The sequence below is a fragment of the Pseudonaja textilis genome, chromosome 5 (genome assembly GCF_049901715.1).
Source record: "Pseudonaja textilis isolate UNSWEBS1 chromosome 5, rPseTex1.2, whole genome shotgun sequence".
Taxonomy (NCBI): domain Eukaryota; kingdom Metazoa; phylum Chordata; class Lepidosauria; order Squamata; family Elapidae; genus Pseudonaja; species Pseudonaja textilis.
Window position 1 is genome coordinate 47,546,003 of NC_141994.1, and position 18,449 is coordinate 47,564,451.

At 37.4% G+C, this 18,449-nt stretch overlaps 1 protein-coding gene across 2 annotated transcripts in view; it reads right to left on the minus strand.

Moving 5' to 3' along the window:
* Nucleotides 1-6,146: 6,146 nt before the first annotated feature.
* Nucleotides 6,147-18,449, minus strand: part of SYNGR1 (synaptogyrin 1) — a 28,596-nt gene continuing 16,293 nt past the window's right edge. The window contains exons 2-4 of one of the 2 annotated variants that reach the window (XM_026696507.2): nt 14,983-15,220; nt 10,909-11,054; nt 6,147-7,623 (exon numbers count right to left, since the gene is read on the minus strand). In XM_026696507.2, the coding sequence (XP_026552292.1) occupies nt 7,408-7,623; nt 10,909-11,054; nt 14,983-15,220 (600 nt within the window). In that variant the 3' untranslated portion in view covers nt 6,147-7,407. Of the gene's footprint in view, nt 8,878-10,908; nt 11,055-14,982; nt 15,221-18,449 lie in introns of both variants that reach the window. The other variant, XM_026696516.2, reaches the window with a different exon arrangement.

The window sequence follows — 18,449 nt, forward strand, 5'->3', positions numbered from 1 at the left end:
AGTTTGTTTAGTGACCATTTGAAATTACAAAGTCACTGTAAAAAGTGATTATCACTGTTTTTCACACTTAGGACCACTGCAGTATCCCCATGGTCACATGATCAAAATTCAGATACTTGCCAAATGACTCATAGTTATGATGGTTGTAGCATCCTAGGGTCAGGTGATCATTTTTTTGGCAACCCTTTGACAAGTCCACAAGAAAGCCAGATTCACCTTACAACCAGGTTACTAACTTAACAATTTCAGTGATTCACTTAACAACTGTGGCAAAAAAGGTTGTAAAATGGAGCAAAACTCACTTAACAAATGTTTTGTTTAGCAACAGAAATGTTGGGTTCAATTTTGGTCATAAGGCGAGAACTGGCCACTTCTATTAATGTCCCAGCAAGAATGTCTTTTGGAAATCTTAGCCATTGGAAAAATCAGATGATCAAATGAATCCAGTGGTTTGTCATCTTTTCCCCCTGGATTGTACCCAAATGCCTCTGCACCCAATAGGCTGACAAGGTTTGCTAGTGCAGGTATAAAGTATTAGCTCACCATGCTAATGACTGGAAACAACTGCCTTTATTTTACGTTACCTTGAGAAGTCATTTTCTCTCACTTGCTGGCTGGTGTAAGGCACATAAAAAACAAGAGCTGTGGATGGGTACTCTTGGTTCTTTATCCACCCCATTTTCTCAGAAAACAAAGGACATTTTAATATTGTGTGAACTGCCCTGAAAAGCTTTCAGGTTGGTAACTGAGATTTAAAAATTCGCATTAAGATTATGCATCTTTTCTCACATCAAGAGCCACACTTTCCTTGGGGCCTACTTCAAAAATCAGACGAGGTTGGGGAAAACAGATGGTAGAGCCAGTTAGGTGAAGAGATGAAGGTGTTGAGCTGAGATATGGGAGATCTGGATTCAAGCCAGCGGTGCACTGGAAGTTGCTTGTACCAGCTTGCAAAAATCACCGGTTAAATTTTCAGAAACATGACACCTAGCACACTGATTCAAATCTAGTTTCTCACCAAATACTCACTGTGTGACTTTGGCCAGCCGTTACTTTCAGCCGAATCTACTTTACAGGGGAAAAAAATTAGAAAGGAGGAGTACTGTACATGCCAGTTTTAGCTCCTGGAGGAAAGGTGGTGATCTACATCTAACAAATATGATTAAAACTTGATTTGATTTTTGGTGCCAAAATGATTACAGTTTTTGAAAGGATTCTGGGGACTATTTCAAGATTTTCAGGGGCTGCATGTGACCTTGAGACCACAAATTGTGCACACTCATTTGAACCAGGGGTGGGTTTCTATCAGTTCTGTCCACCTCTGTAGAACCAGTTCTATGTCTGCTGATGTTTTTGCCCACCCGCCTGCCCGCGCTCTTACCTGACCTTTATTCAACTTTTTTCAACTTCAGCTGCCGTGTGAGGCACAGCTGCAGTTAAAAAAGCAGAAAAAGGTACTTTTTCAAAGGCAGCTTCTCCACACGCAGTGCTGCTCAGCTGTCCAGGCACCAGACTGATGATGATTTAGAGGCACCCACAGAGTGCAGGGAAGCACATCGTAAATCACCGAACCTCAAATCACCAAACCAGTAGTTAACCCTGTTGGATCCCACCCCTGATTTTAACTAATGTAATAATGTAAACTTGACAGAATGAAAATTTCAGAACACTCCTGTTACAATTTTCAATGTAACAATTTTATTGATATCAGTAATTATCACCTTCACTTGTTTTTTTTTAAATAACCACAAACATATAGGACATCATAAACAGAGGTGCCAAGAGGTCAGGGTTTCTTCTATTATTTGGTAGGAAGAAATACACTGAAGAGGATAAAATGAGTGGAGCTAAGAATTCACTGAACATTTGGGGGATCCTGTAGGGAGCAAGCCACTTTTCTGAGTCAATGATTCTGGGACAAAGATTGTCAGAACTGTATGTATTGCATGATGTAAAATGAACTGGCCTATGATTTCTTACTCTCTTCCAGCTTAATATCATAAGATTTCTCTTTGCATTTGAAATCATGCAAAGATCTATCAGCATCAAATACCAAGAACCACTGTCCACTATTGAAGAAAAAAAACTAGGGAAAAATACAAAGATTAGAGAGTATTAGTTTGATTTCAATATTCAATAATAAATAATTGGTCTGGATATCCATTCTTCCTTAACTGTACATCGAAATGATAATGGTCTTCAGGTGAGATATATGCAAGTATTTCCCTATTTGCTGGGCACAAAAGAAATTAAAGCCAACTTTTATGAACCATTAGCCTTCATACAGCTCTATAGCAATATAAGGCAAACACCAAACCCTCAGTAAACAACCTACACTGTGGTCTAGTGATCATCTTCATCTGGATGATGGATATTTACTTTGGGGGCTTTCAACCTCACCAGGTAGACCAGATTAGGAAATCAATTCCAGAGGAAGGCTAAAATTATTTTTATTGTGGTTGTCTATAATAACAGAATCTTGCTACTCTGATTGTACTGCACCTCTTCCTTCTTACACTCCTGAGCCAAATAATATTTACTGTACATTTAAGATACATTTCACCTGTCATTGCTTTGGTAGTGGAACTTGCACATCTCTGTCAAGGTCATCTTTCTTTCGTTCTGTAGTGGCTCATAAGTTGTGCAGATATAAACAAAGATATCATTAAACAAGGAGATCCCTATATGCTGATCAATTTAATTGTCAACATTTATGTGGTTTATAGTCCCTCTGAACAATTAAAATCTAAGGAAGATAACAACAGATACTTGAGAAATATAATGCAATGTTTCGGGCCAATATTATATTTCCAAGCTGTTTTACCACATTGGTCAAGCAGCCAAATTATACTAGAATGGCCCCACAAGGAATACATTAGTGTAAAGGGCATATGTATGGTTCTAAAGAGGCATAGCCATCTTCCGGGAAGCTAAGTGACAACTCATTGAGCATGACCTCTGTGCATAAGTGTAATTTATCAATTCCTCACACTTTATGTGGAAACTGAACGAAACACTGAGGTAATTCAGTTGCTTTATAATTCAGTATGAAACAGCAGCAATCTTGTGTCAGAAATTAATGCAAAGATTCCAGTAGTGTATCAAAGAGCAATCATCACAATGCTAACAGTGAACTCTTCCTGGGGGGAGGAAGCATATGTTGTTATGTCCCAATTGTGTGAATTGTTCTTGTTACTGGGCCTTTGTCAGGGAGGATTACTATTTATTTTATGGTTATTAATTCCCCAGAGTTGCATTTTTGCAAATTGGACCATCATATAAATATTTAAATAAACAATTAAATAAATAATATAGTTCTGAGTAGCCAAAACATCTTGCGTGATGGTGGACTTTTTCTACAGAAAGACCTTTTATTGTTCAAATAAAATGTTGTATTATGTAGTAGCCAGTGTTACTGTTTGGGTATGTTCAATTAAATGGAATTAATGGAAGTAAGCCAGACTGATATCTAGTGCTCTTTGAATGAAACAGAAAATGTTTCAGAAAAGAACACAAAGAGAATCATTACTGAACTTTTTGTAAGGAAGATTTAAGACAGACATTGGCCACGCCCAGATCTAAGAGTATAATGTTTATTTCAAAGTGAAAGATTTAATACCCTTACTTGCAATCCTGGTTTGCAGGATGACATAAATGAGTTAACATTTTCACCATAGTCAGGTGTTCCCCTTTGCTAGACTTTGTAATAGATACTGAATGACTGAGGTAAGCTCCTATTTGGATTGAAAATTATATCCATATGAGAAAAGAAAAGGGGCATGAAGTAATGTCCATTACTACAAGAATTTAGAGTTCAATTTGTAAATAGAGAGTTTAATGTAGCTTGGCCTATCCAACAAGCCAAACCCCAGTTGTCATTTTTGCTAAGTAACTTGACATGAATGCAGTGACATTCACAAAACTATACCACTAGATTTTCTAGCCTCCCATCCAATTCTATAATCAAGCATCCCTAGCCTGATTTATTAAGAACCCTACCATCCCCTTTCCCATATGCCTAAATATAAGGCTACTCCAATAACAGAGGCTTTGAAAGAGAATCCCCCCTCTCAAGTCTATACAATACTGCTTTCACCTGGAACCATAAGAGGACCAAGTTCTTTGTGCTTCAGTGCTACTGATCAGGGGTCTCCAACCTTGACAACTTTAAGACTTCTGGACTTCAACTCCCAGAGATACTTTGGGAGTTGAAGTCCACAAGTCTTAAAGTTCCCAAGATTAGAGACCCCTGCTACAGATGATCACATCCTCTTAATGCTGCCTAGTAGCCACACCCACTTCACATGGTATTTCTAGAGAAAAATAGACAATAGAAAATATATTGAAGTCACTCTAATACAAAAACCATTGTACAAGCCACACACGAGGGGAAGACCAAAAACCACAGTGTGTGTTTCTTTTCATTTCATTGCTCTCTGCTTTCAAAGCCTGAACTAATTATATGGAGATTTATTCTTCTTTGTGCAAGAACTGTCTATTTATACTAGCTTGATTTAATAAAAGCAGAGGTCAAAAGCTGCAATATCCACTGGGGAAAGGGGTCAATGTCTGCAGGAAGGCAGGTGTAATATTGGGATCCAGATCCTACACTTTTGTATGCCCACTGACTTTCCAGATAAAAAAATTGCAATATGTGTCTGCTATCTTGTAGATTTCAATACAACCCCTTGTGGATGCCCATAATCAAATGGTACTTCAAATGCTGCATTGCCTTATTTTATAGAGTGGCTCTGATGATGTACTGCTGTGATATTGGGAAGGTTATCTGTAGGCATATCAGAATAAGGGCAATGTAGGAGCATAATCTGAACTACAGCTCCTATCGTTCACAGCCATCATGACAAAGATATCCATCTTTGTCTCCCTGCCATACAATTAAGAAAATATGATTTTGGAAATTAGCTAAGTATTGAGTCTGAATACTGCATTTTCACTTTTGGCTTAGTGTTTTATATTGCTTAGCAACAGGCTTATTCCATTAAATGTTGTGAAATTTGTACTCTTAAAGCAAATCTCTTAAATGAAAATAACTCTATGGTTTCCTTTAGAGGAGAAAAGGCCAGTAAAAGCTTGCTGAATGAAGAGATGGTTAAGGAGAGACAGAAAGATATTGTACTAGTGACTTGCAAATCAATAACTTTTGGAGTTACTTTGGGTAACATACCTTTAAGAGTAGATGAGCCTTTTTACAAATGTTCTTGGTATACAACTTAATGGTATTTCCTTCGCTCTGACCACTGTACACGAGCTTAAAAGATAGAAGACTTCTGTTTTGTTACACTCTATACAAAACGTTAATATTTTCTTGTAAGACATTATCATTTGATACAATGAATATGGTTTCCAGACAACATTTGGTCCGAGCACTTTTCTTTAGAAATTCATGAATAAATATTTTTAAACTTCTAGACACAATTCTCCAGAGCAAGTCCCATTGAATGAGATGGAGTTTACTTCTGAATAATCCTTTGTCTGATTAGACTTGTATCATTTGTTTCTTATTTAGCCTATTAATTGCTTGAATCATGAATATATGAATAGTATACATATATTATGTATCCATCACACTATTCCCTTTTGGGTTAATCAGCATAATGAACAGTGCAGTAAAAAAAAAAGCAAGAAACAGTATACTGAAGAAAGTTAAGGCATGAGATAAGAAAAAGAAACTTCTCTCCTTAGGAGAATTTGAGTTTCATTCCACATGACTTTCTTGGTCTTCTCCTTCCTCTCAACACACTCTTTTTTCATGTACTTAGTCTGCAAATCAATCTTCATTCATTTTTTTATAGGACCAAACCATTTCAGTATACTTCTTTTGTACAATACTGGTGACTCATTTTTATATTCAGTCTATATTCATTTTCTACCTATTCATTCTTGACCATGCTTTATCTCATACACTTCTAATGGTAATTCATTTCCATTGCATTGAAGTTACTTTTATGTTTCTCCTGACATCCCCAACACTGTGTTCCATATAACATTCTGGGCAGAAGTGCTGTCTTATTCAGAGCTATTTTTGCTTATATTTATGTCCATTCCTCATTAGAGTTCATCTACTCACTATAATTTTATCAACATTGGCACTTCTCAACTGAAAATCAGCTTTGTTTTTTTTAAAAAAAAGGAAAAGAGGATTTCCACTAATACAGATAATTTTGTTCAGTGGTACTTCAATTACATCTCAATATGGTTGTGTTGTCATAGGATTTTCCAGACCGTTATTAGCACTCATTGTTTTTCCAACTGAATTATGATTTGCACAATATAATCCTGATGACAATCTGTTAACTATGAGTCTGAATTTGAAGGAGATTTCATGGCCATTATCCTGGATTTAGAATGCTATATCATTCCTTGACAACTCACAATTTGCACACTTTCTCCATTTTGGGAGAAAAAATAATTGAATGAAATTATCAGTCATTTAATTACTTTAAATTTTGTGGATTGTGACTGGGCCTCTTCTCATATGCTATTTGTCAGCTAAACAAAGTCAGTTCATCTGATTTGATTTAGCCTATAGTAGAATGAACTGATGTGAGTCTATTGTGAAGAGTTGTCTCATATTCAGAAACAAATGTAACCACTCTGTGTCTCATTTTTCAGCCTGTATTTAACATTTTGCATTTCGAACTTGATAGAGAATCACATTAATACTTCTCAACTCTCCAAAAAGCCAATCACAAGTGATCAAACATTGGAACAGTTTGTGAAGGAAACCACATATTATCAACCTGAAGCAGATAAAATGAAAATTTTAAAAAAGAGTGCACAAAACAAAACATTTTAGTATTTCATGAAAATCCAGGATATTTTTAAAGCTTCCTATTATCAAATCCAACCTGGCTTATTGTAGATTCCACATCCAGCACCCTTATGATTCCATTCTCTACCTGAGATCCTTTTCTGCTTGCCATCTCCATATATTTCTTTGTTGCTATATACAGCATTCACCTTTACTTGCCCACTTTCACTACTCATTTATAGGATGCTCTACTCATTTGTCCAGCTCTTATTCTAGTTTCTCAGCACTTATATTTATGCACTGGCATCTTAACTAGTATTCATCTATATCCCAGGACTTATGCTCTCCACCAAAGGCATCCTTTCTCTCTGAAAGACAGCTTGAGCTTCCCATACAAAGAATATATCACTGCAACACAAACAATAAAATGTTTTGCAATGAGCAATCTAGTTATGATGGAGAATTCTGGAGGAGGAGGCATTTTCTGTAAAGAAGAAATAAAAAAAAGAGAGAGAGAACCTAGAAGGCCAAAACTGGCCAAGAGTCACCTGTTGCTCTGATCTGTTTTGCACGCTGACTTCTCAGTGGCAGAAGAGAGTGGGCAGGGGAAAGGGGAAATAGGTCTCCAACAGCTTTTAGTAGTCTTGCGTTTGATACCCCTGTGTCCCAGCATCAAAAGCATCTGCGGAAGGGGGCTGCTGGTAGGTCGCCATGCTATCTGTGATATCCTCATTTGTGTAGGGTGCATAAGGCATGCTGGCTTCCTGGCTTGGATCTGTGTAGTCCTGGGAGAAGAGTGCTGAATCCGCTCCAAGTTGGTATCGCTGGAATGCCAGAAAAGACTGGCCCACCTTTAAGGGAGGATATGGCAGCATGGGGAAGATTTTGGAAAATGGGATGGAAAAAAAGAGTGAGAGAGAGAAACATACCAGGAAGAAACAAATAGAAGCTGTGTTAATAATGGTTAGTGCACAAGACATTAATTAGGGAAAGAGACATGTTGCAATTACTTAATTAAATGCAAATACATTCTAAAGACCAGATGATCTGGTACAGCTCACCAAGACAAGCAAGTTCAAGAAAAAAACTGCAGAGTAAGCAGGAGAGCTCTCTTTTAGGGGAGATCCTATGGCTTCTTTATTTGGATAAAAGACTGGTGAAAATAAAGCTACAGTAGAAGATATGGTTCTGAAGTGCTTTTTTTTTAGCATATCCAACCCCAACAAGTCCAGGCCAAGTATGTGGAAGGCATTAGTCCGACCTCTTTCATAGTCTATATTGCATATTCATATATCAGAAACAGATTAGAGAAGGATCACACAAGGCTGTGCAGTCAAGCTTTTCAATGCTGTCTGAGCTGGGGAGGTAGAGTCTGAAACAATACCAGCTTTCCTGGGACATCTCATACCCATGCAACTCCACCTCTATTAGTTCTGGAACTATGGAAGCTGACAGATAGGAATAAAGGCGAACCATATTTTCAAAGTAGTGTTTATAAGAGGTCCAGCCCCATCATAAATTTCTTTGTGAAATAGTCTTTGGTAACAATGCTGAAGAAAGAGTGTGGGAAGCTGTCTCAGTTTCTAAACTGTCTTCTGATACCATCAACATGTAGGTTATGCAACAGAAGAGCAAGTTGTAGCAATATGAGGGTGAGCAGGAATAGAAAATACATTTTGTCATTAGTGTTAAAATTGTTAACCAAGTCAACCAAAAAGGCACAATGGTGTTATCTAGAACTGAGGGTAGAAAAATAAGCAAAAGAAAAGAAATTGAATAGGACGTATTCTACTTCCAACTATTTGAGGCTTCAAAAGAAGGCAACCTCAAATATTTCCTTAAGTATCTCAAGGTTTCTAGAATTTTCCTTCTTCCCCAAAACATGTTGTTTTATTTGCTGGACCTGCCCTGTTTTATCCTGTTTTCTTCCTTCCTTGCACTTTAAGCATCAGAAATATTTGCTCTAAACATTTTCTCTCTGATATGTCAGCTTTATGCACCCAAGTTTAGGGGAGAACAGGTGGAGAATTAGGAAACAGTGTGCTGTATTCTTCCTGAAAAGTAATTTCTCCAAGTCTGCGAAAGGCCAGAAAAGTCAGGAAGCTCTGTAGGAAAAGAATAGGTTGGACAAAGGGCATTAGAATCCAAGGCCTTATTGAAATTAAAGATAACATGGGAAAAATAGCTGGATGATTAACTTCCATTTAGCAGATGAGAAATCTAGTGGCGGTGTTTATAATGGAGGACTTCATGTGACAGCAATTTTTTCCTGTAGATAGCAGATTTTTTTTTCCCTGCTTGGACCAGAAAAGGACTCAAACCATCCCAAGATTAAAAGCTGTCAATTATAGGATCCTTGGTGTTCTTTGTGCTTGGTACCACTCTGAGCCACCAAGCTCAGAGAGCATCAAGGACCCCACAGTTCAACCCCTGAGCTACAAATATTCTCTTCTTCTATCAGTGCTGCCAATGATAAAAGCAATAAGCAGCACTGGGTAGGGTAACCTCAGCCCTCCAGGACAGCATCCCCAGATAAAACCAACAATGTCATCAGATTTAAATGGCAGAATTTCAGAATGCTTGGGAAGATTAGTGAGGGGGAAGGGAGCAGTTTGCTTCAGTCTTTTCATTCCCACCCTAATCTCCACAAAAACGTTTTGATGGAAATTATACAACAGAATCACTGGGCAACCTCCAACTTCCCTCCAAAAGGCTAGGAAGAAAAGCTATGGCCCCTCATTTAGGAGCGGCATTCTAACATTAAAACAGCATCTGGAAGAAAACAAATACCAAAACCCAGGGAGAAAGGGAAAGGGTTTCTTAAAATGCCAAATGACTCCTGAAGTTTTGTTTCTAACTAAAATATAAATTGATTACATCAACAAATATAGGGATTTCTTTTAGATAAAATCATACTCTGTTCTATTCTGGTTTGTCTCTCAGCCTTTCAATTCTTGTTTTTCTTTTGAGGTTCTCTTCCAAAGGAACACTTAAAATTTGGTTATATTTAAATTAGATAAAAATAAGCGGTACAGAATTCTCTTTTTCTCAATGAAAAGCAATAATCTTGTATGGTAATAGCTCTCTTGCAGCTCTCCCAAATTCTCACCATGTGACAATATATAAAGCAAATAGGGTGTATGATAATATTTCTCTAAAATGTAATATAGCAATAGTACTTAGACTTATATACCGCTTTATAGTGCTTTACAGCCCTCTGTTAGCGGTTTATATTATATTGCCCCCCAACAATCTGGGTCCTCATTTTAACCACCTCAGAAGGATGGAAGGCTGAGTCAACCTTGAGGCTGGTGGGATCTGAAGTACCGAATTGCAGGCAGCTGGCTGCAGCAGAAGTAGCTTGCAGTACTGCACGCTAACCACTGCGCTACAGAGGCTCCTTATATAAGTATGTATCAGGCCAGTAATCAGTGTCAATTGTAATCCACTCTGCAATTTTTGTTGCTTCCATTATCACAGGCAGAAAATTCTTTTTTGTAATCCACCAGTCAAACTGTGGGTAATTTTAAATTTAAATACATTAAATGAATATTTACAGATGGGCAAAATATGATGTATTCTCATTCACACTGTACAAATGGCAAGTCTAGTTTGCTTTAGTTATTATATCGAACTATTCCAGCAATGATTTTACTTATCTAAAAATTTCTGCAATGCTTCTCGTATTTATAGAGGAAAAAAATGTAGTGCTAAGTCAACAAATTAGGTACTGTATCATCAAATTTGGTGACTTTCTTTTTAATAAGATGCCAGTGTCAAATGAAGTAAAGCATTCCTTTCTTAAGTCACCAATGAGAAACTTTAAAATGTTTTGAAAATGACAATTAAAGCCATGAAAGGAAGTCCAGCTTATGTGGAGAGCATCAGATTGGAGAAAACTGTCGTGGAACCATTTTGCATTACAAAGCTTAATTTGAAAAATAAGTTGGATTAGATGCCTCAAAGGCTTCCTCAAATTCATTGACGTACAAAGCTGTAAAAGTCAGATTAAGTTTTTCTAAGGCTAAAAACTGCCTCAGAGGAGCTCTCCCTTACACAAATGGAAACTGGGGCCCTAAGATGCTTATAAATTACATTCCTCATTACTAGACAAGGCCCAAGCCTGCATAACTTACCCAGGTGAAGATGGAGAAAAAAGAGAAGGCAATGGCTGCTCGGGCTGCATCTGATCCTTCATTCAGTGGACTGTCCTCTTCCTTTGAAACACGCCATTGGTCAGCCAAGAAACAAAAACCGACAAACCAGAGAAATGCCCAAAAGCCTGTAAGGGATCACCATCAAAACAAGAGGGAAAGATGAAAGAATACACACCCATGAATTTTAATTCTCACGTGTTCAGAAATTTTTCCCTATAACATCTCAAAGTGATTTGCAGATTGGGATAAATAAATTCCAGTTCTTTATAGCAGGGGTCTCCAACCTTGGCCACTTTAAGACTTGTGGACCAACTCCTAGAATTCCTCAGCCAGCTTTGCTGGGAGTTGAAGTCCACAAGTCTTTAAGTGGCCAAAGTTGGAGACCCCTGCTTTATAGCATGGAATTGCAAGTTAAATCCAAACATACTATTCCCAAGCCTTACATTTCCCAAATTTGAGGGACTGAAAGATTTAAAGGAGAGAATTAGTGGTTTAAAGACTCTTTTCTCTGCTATCTATCCCTGACAAATGTGGGATCTGTCATTGTAGCATATTTCATTTGGTCAGAATCAGCACTCAGGTGCAATTCTAGCTGTGAAAATATTATTGTAAGTCCTCTTGTTGCTCTCCATACAGGTAGTTCTTGATTTACAACCATTCACGTAGCAACCATATGAAGTTGCAATGGCAGTGTAAAAAGTGACTTGTGACCAATCTTTGCCGTTATGAGCATTGAAGAATTCCTATAATCACAGGATCAAAATTTGGGTGCTTGGCAATTAGCATGTATTTATGAGTGTTGCAGCATCCCAGGGGTCATGTGGTTGCCATTTGCATCCTTCCTGGCTGGCTTCCAACAAGCAAAGTCAACAGGGAAGTTGGATTGATCATGTGAGTCGCTTAACAAACATGGCAAAAAAGATTGTAACATTGGGTGTGGCTCGCTTAACAACCATGTTGGTTAGCAAAGAAAATGGTGGTTACAACTGTTGAGTTCTACACACAAAAACACACACCAATTTCCTATCCTGGTACTCTTGCTCCTCTTTCATGCTTTGCAAGCCAGCAGCCAAAGCATCCTTTTCTTTTCAACTAGTAAGGAACGTAGCTGTATCGCAGAGGACTTTTAGGAAAAGGAGGAAGAAAGGAGAGGATATATAAGTTTGTTGGGTTAACACTCAGTTGTGCCCTAAAAATAAGAACATGTTGTGGAATGGCAAGGCTTAGTCATCAAGAGTAAGTTCATTTCCACTGTACAAATGGGATCTCCTGACCTCACCACAGTGGAGTCGCTGGCTCACTTATTCTTGAATTGTAGCAGTTCTACAGAACTAAACCATACAATGGAACACAGGCTCAGCTGAGAAGGAGGACAGAAGTAGAAAGAGCCCTGTCCTGAAGGAAGGGCTGGATTGTTGAAGGTCTCAAAAGTATAAATAATCAAAAGGAATCTCTGTGAATGGTTCTGTGTGGCAGGCAGAGTTATTATTCCCGCAGTTTTAGATGGAGGTGAGGGTGGGAAAGAACAATGTGATTTTGGCCTCATTCTGAGTCAAAGCAGAACTAAGAATTATACTCACTCTGATTGCTTTGAAGCACAGAGGGTTTTTTAATTACTAAATTTTGCTTTTAAGTAATCATGGCAAAGAGAACTGGAGTAATAACTCCAAAATGTATTTCCTTTCTTTCATTATTTATGTAGCATTTCCATGCCAGTAAGCTAGCTAGCTCTGCTATAGAATTTTCTAACATAGGCAAAACAGAGCAAAAGAAAAAAATAAAAATGAGTAGGCATTAAGCAAATATCTCTCCCTGGCTGTTCTTTTCTATCCTGACATCATTAACAGATGCATCTAAATATTATACCTTAATGGATTTATAATCAAATCGTACCATCTTACTAAGCCATTTGGTGTAATGGCTAAAACATCAGTCTAGAAAGGAGGAGATTGTGAGTTCTAATCTTGCTTTAGGCACAAAACTACCTTGGTGACCTTGAACTAGTCACTTTTTTCAGTCCTAGGAAGGAGGCAATGAAAAATAGCTTCTGAAAAACTCTTGTCAATAAAACTGCAGGGACTTGTGCAGACAATCTCCATGACTGAGTGGAAGGAGAGGAAAAGAAGCCACCTTAAGGATGAAAGGATGACTTCCTCTAAGGATAGCAACAGAAACAATTGCACATAGTGGAAGAGAATGCTCTGTACAGCAATATGCTTTATTTCCCCTGAAAGCACAAGGGCATTTTTTTCAAATGTGCAAGGGTGCCTGTTTCCAAGATTCTCAGTCAAACCACCCTCCACATTATCTGAAGAGACTTGGCTGGTGAAGGCCATACAAGATTATGTTAGGCTGCATTAGCTCTAAAATTTTCAGAGAAGGCTTCCTTGAAGGGAGACTTAGTACGGAACCACTTCTCAACTATAAAAAAATAACATGTAAATGCCACAATTGTAAAAAATAATTCACCGAATAACCTTGTCCACTGGACGACTGTTGCTTTGTCAGATTTATTTATTGGATTTTACGCTCTCTGATTCCCAAAAATTCTAGGTAACTTTAAAATTTAAAAATGAATGAAAGTTAATGTTTCATTAAGTTGCCCAGACAAAACCACATAAATAACACTCCTAAAAAGCATTTGGGGCTCCACAAACATCCTAACTTCAGGCCTGGGAAAAGGGCCAGGTTTTAACAGGCTTCCATGCGGCTTGAAGCACTGGGGATTATGTGTCTCTGGAGGAATGTTGCTCCACACCCCTGTGAAATAACAACATTTAATTGAGCAGACCCCTAGTGTGCCCACTATGCCCAAGCATACCAGAGACAATTACTAGCAAATTATGGTGCTTGGAAGAACTATGGGAACAAATCAGCATCTCAGGAAAAATATGTTTTTAAGAAAGATGAGTAATTCAAGTGTAGAAATTAACTGAAATCCATGTGACTTAAATAAGGTGTGATTGCTTTAAGGTTTATATATCAATTTGCTTTGGAACCAGACTTGAAATAGCTGAGTAGAACAATGAGACCAATTAAAGGAAAGCTTAAATCAAGAGGGTTTTAAAAAAATATTTCTAATAGTTCAGCACAGCAGTATTTCCATGCTGGGTCTTAGATTCCGTAGTTACCATCTTGCCCATTTTTAAACCCACCCACCCACGAATGCTTGCTGGTTCAAAGCTTCTGGCTGGTGCTCTTGCAGAATATTCTCTGTGTGGGTAGATCACACTCCTAAGCCGATTACAGCCTGCATAAGCCAGCCCCAATTCCTTTTAATTTGGTCTTCAGTTTCATAAGAAGTAGAGAAGATTTTGAGCCTTACTGTATGCTTTAGAGCCAAAACAAATGGCAATGGCATCTTTTTAGTTTAATTTGGAATTACCTTGCTTTAAGTATTAATATTTGGTGGAAAGTTAATAATTAGAAAGACTGACTAGTTGTAAAGCTAGCATATGGTATCACAATATTATACATAACGTTTCTGAAAGTGGGTGTTCCCTCTCTCCATTATATCCAACAGCTCTCTCTTCAACGGGGTATTTCTTGGAATATTTTTTCTGTTTTACAAAGTGATGCCAAGAATCCTTTTGGTTACTTTTATTTGTGCATTTCTGAATGATGTTAAGGAAAAGCAGCCACGTGACTCCATCAATAGAGGCCCCTCATTTTCCAGAATCCTCATTTGCATAGAGATTCTCCTTAGACAGAGGACACCCTGACAGTCATCCTCCATTACAGCAAAGGCAACACATTCTATTCACAGTTAATTAATTAAAATGTGTTCATTTATAAACTAAAAAGGATAAAACTGGTGCAATTAAGAAGTCAGATAAACAAGAGAAAGGGTAAGCAAAATGATGCAAGAGAACAAAAAAATGCTTTTAATTTGAATCGGTGATCAATTTATTTAATAAAGCAGATTCTAAAGCAATACAACTCTGATTAATAAAAAGCCATTTAAATCATGTGTCCAGATGTGAAGTTGGATCCATATTCACCAACATACAAACTGTTCCTATAGAAACCCATATACATTCAACAGAAACTCACCAGATACTCCAATGTCTGAAAGCACAGCTTTTTTGCGATCCTTGACACTGCTAATCTGTGGAAAGTAGACATCTAGGGCTAAGTAAAGGAGGCAGGTGAGGAATGCAAGGACTCCCACGGTGATACCATAGTTGCAGGCATTCTGATTGCGATTGTAGATGCAGAACTGTTCTGGTGTGTTGGGTGGGTTGATATAGCCTTCATTCACAATACAGCCAAACACAACAATGGAAAAAAGCTAGGATACAGAAAAGTGAGAAAAGAGTTAAAGAATTAATTATACAATACAAAATTCACATGAGGCAGGCTGGTTATGGTTATCATCAAGTTGGTGTTGCTGCTTCGCAACCAGATCAACAGAGTTTTACCATTGCAAGATAATCTGTCTCCAATCTGGCCCCTTTGTGGCTTCCAACAGTATACCTGTTCTTTTTGTAATTGTTGTTTCAGACTGTATAGCCCTTCATATCAGTGAAAGGAGAATTCAATATGTAGCTAAAAGCTAAGTAGGTCTTCAACATGGCTAGTTCCTCAAGTATCTTCATGTTGTGTTCTTTTTTCTCAATTTCAGGCTAAATATTTGGCTGAAAGATATATCAGGAAGCAGCCATAAGAACTCCAGATCTAATGATTTATATCATCACAACCCATCCATACACTTAGGCTTATAACAGAATAACAGAGTCGGAAAGGACCTTGGAGGTCTTCTGTTCAAACAGGAGACCCTGTGGCATTTCAGACAAGTGGCTGTTCAATCTCTTCTTTAAAGCCTCCAGTGATGAAGCATCCATAACTTCTCTAGACAAATTTTTTCACTACTTAATTGTTTCTTCTTAATTCTAGATCACTTATCTCCTGTATTATCTCCCATCCATTACTTCTTGTCTTGCCTTCTGATTCTTTGGAAGATAGGTTCGTCCCTTCTTCTTTGTAGTAGTTTGTTGTAGTAGCCCCTCAAAATTAGAACAATGCTATCATGTCACCCCTAGTCCTTCTTTTCTGGAGTAGACAAATCATCCAGCCTCCAATCATTTTTGTTGCTCTTTCCAAAGTCTCAACATCTTTTTTACAAGTTTTTGACCAAAACTGGATGCAGTGTTCTAAGTACAGTCTTACTAAGACTTTATAAAGACTACACTTAGAATACTGCATATGTATATCATTTTAATTCCTTTTTCAAATCAAGAAATATACATCAATAACATTCTGAAATAATATTCAATCATTAGCATTCTCAATTTTTCATTTACTTGTTCAATTATACCTTTGTTTCATTGTCCATTCATTAATTAATTTGTTCAGACTTCTTTATCTTTTCCCTGTTTTTCCTAATGCATTTATTACAGCTACATAGTATTTATATAACACCGAGATAGTCATAAAATAAGAACCAGCTATAGGTAGAAATCTTCAAATTTATTCTTCAGAATGGTTTAGGGAATTTCATTCCCTACCACTGGCTTATTTCCTCATCCTCTACTCCAGGGGTGTCCAACCTTGGCAACTTTAAGACTTGTGGACTTCAACTCCCAGAATTCCTCAGCCAGCTGAAGAATTCTGGGAGTTGAAGTCCACAAGTCTTAAAGTTGCCAAGGTTGGACACCCCTGCTCTACTCTATCACAATATTTTTTCATGCTCTAAACACAAGTCTGTATAAGTCCTTTGGTAAAGATACTGATATAGCAAAAGAAAACCAGAGATCATTAGGAAGGGAAAAACATATTTCCAAAATACACTGTAAGATATTCCAAAGGTGCCTTTTCAAGAACCATGACCTGGATGACTGAGAATCACCATAGACACACTGTAAAATAATTCCATTCAGACCTCTGCATTCAATTGCAGAATTTAACCTTGCAGACAGACCTACCATGCAGCACATCTGAAGGACAACAAGCTTTGAAAGCCTGCTCATTTTATAAATATCCTGTTCGTGTGGGCTAGAAATATATTAATCAAAAACTGCAAATATTTCCTATTTGAAAAATAACATATCATACCTTGGTTAAATCTGCATGATGGTTTTCTTACTTTTTTCCCCCAGTGGAATCTAATGTGTTCAAAAGTAATAATCATCCTCAGTCACCTACCTCTACTTTAATCAGACGTTTATTTATGCGCAAATTCATTTTACTTTTTTATTTAAAAAAATTATATACTGTCCATTCTGATAGGTCAAGGAATATATCAATAACATACAACTTACGCATAGTTGTGCTGACAGTATATTATGCTTACACTTTATGAGCTTTTTAAAATCTATTTTTGTGGTTATTGTGAACCACCCAGAGTTGTGCATTCAAGATGAGTAGTCACATAATTTTTCTAAATAATACATTCGAATAGCTGTACATTTAAAATATTTTACATTTTAAAATGTAAAACAGCTTTAAAATCAAAATGGAAAGTACTAAAACTGTAACAAGCATGTTTTAAACCTTCTCCTAAATTGTATCTAGGAGCTTTAGTTCCTATGACAATTAATTTCACAGAGTGTAACATCCCACAGGGAAAAAAACACAGAAATTCCTTTAGAACAAAGGTGTCAAACTCGCCACGTCATGTTGACATTTTGCGACGTTTTTCCCTTTCCCGGAGCTGAGATGGACGTGGCCTGTGTGTGGCACATCCTGCCCATGGGCCACCAGTTTGACACCCCTGCTATAGATATTAAACATATTTGTGCTGATATTTGACCTATTAAGGACCTAAGACTGAAAGGCAAAATGAACAAAAATAGGTGGTCTGCAGACAATTTGGCCTATCCCACGTAATGTTTATGCTCAATAATGACTACCTTGAATAAGGGTCGCCTCAGAAATGGTGTGTGGCAGTTTATAGAATAGTTTACCATAACCAACAGTATTTACAATTCCTTTATTATTTTTATTTAATGATGATGCACATTTTTAAAGTGATAGCAATACTTTTAAAAGATTTTAAAACATGCTGGAAGTCACACATCTTAAACAGGCCATGGTTGAGAAATACTGCATTAGACAATCTCTAATCATGGAGCAATCATTAAAAACATCCGTATACTTTTTCTTTTGAATCACTTCCATACTAAAATCTTACTAATAAAACTAAAAGAAGTCTAACTCATGTTGTAGTTTAGGGACAATAAAGAGCCTTATTAGCTGTGGAAGAAAACAATGCCAGTTAAGGTGTGATTAGATGCTTCTGAAAAATTTCATGTATTTATCAGCGTATGCCACTATTTACAATCATTTCTTTAAATCCAGGACATGATTATATTTTCAACTGAAATAAATTGTATAGCATGTAGATAAAGGTTGATAACAGAAAAATCAGAATTAACAACTGTTTTATAATGTTTCTGTTATGTCCCTGGAACTTACCAAAGTCCCCACCCAGGTCCGTTCATGCTGCGGGGGCGTTTGCTGCCCCTCATTGGCTGGCCTCCCTCGACAGCCGGCTATAAAAGCCAGCTGCAGGGTCCGGC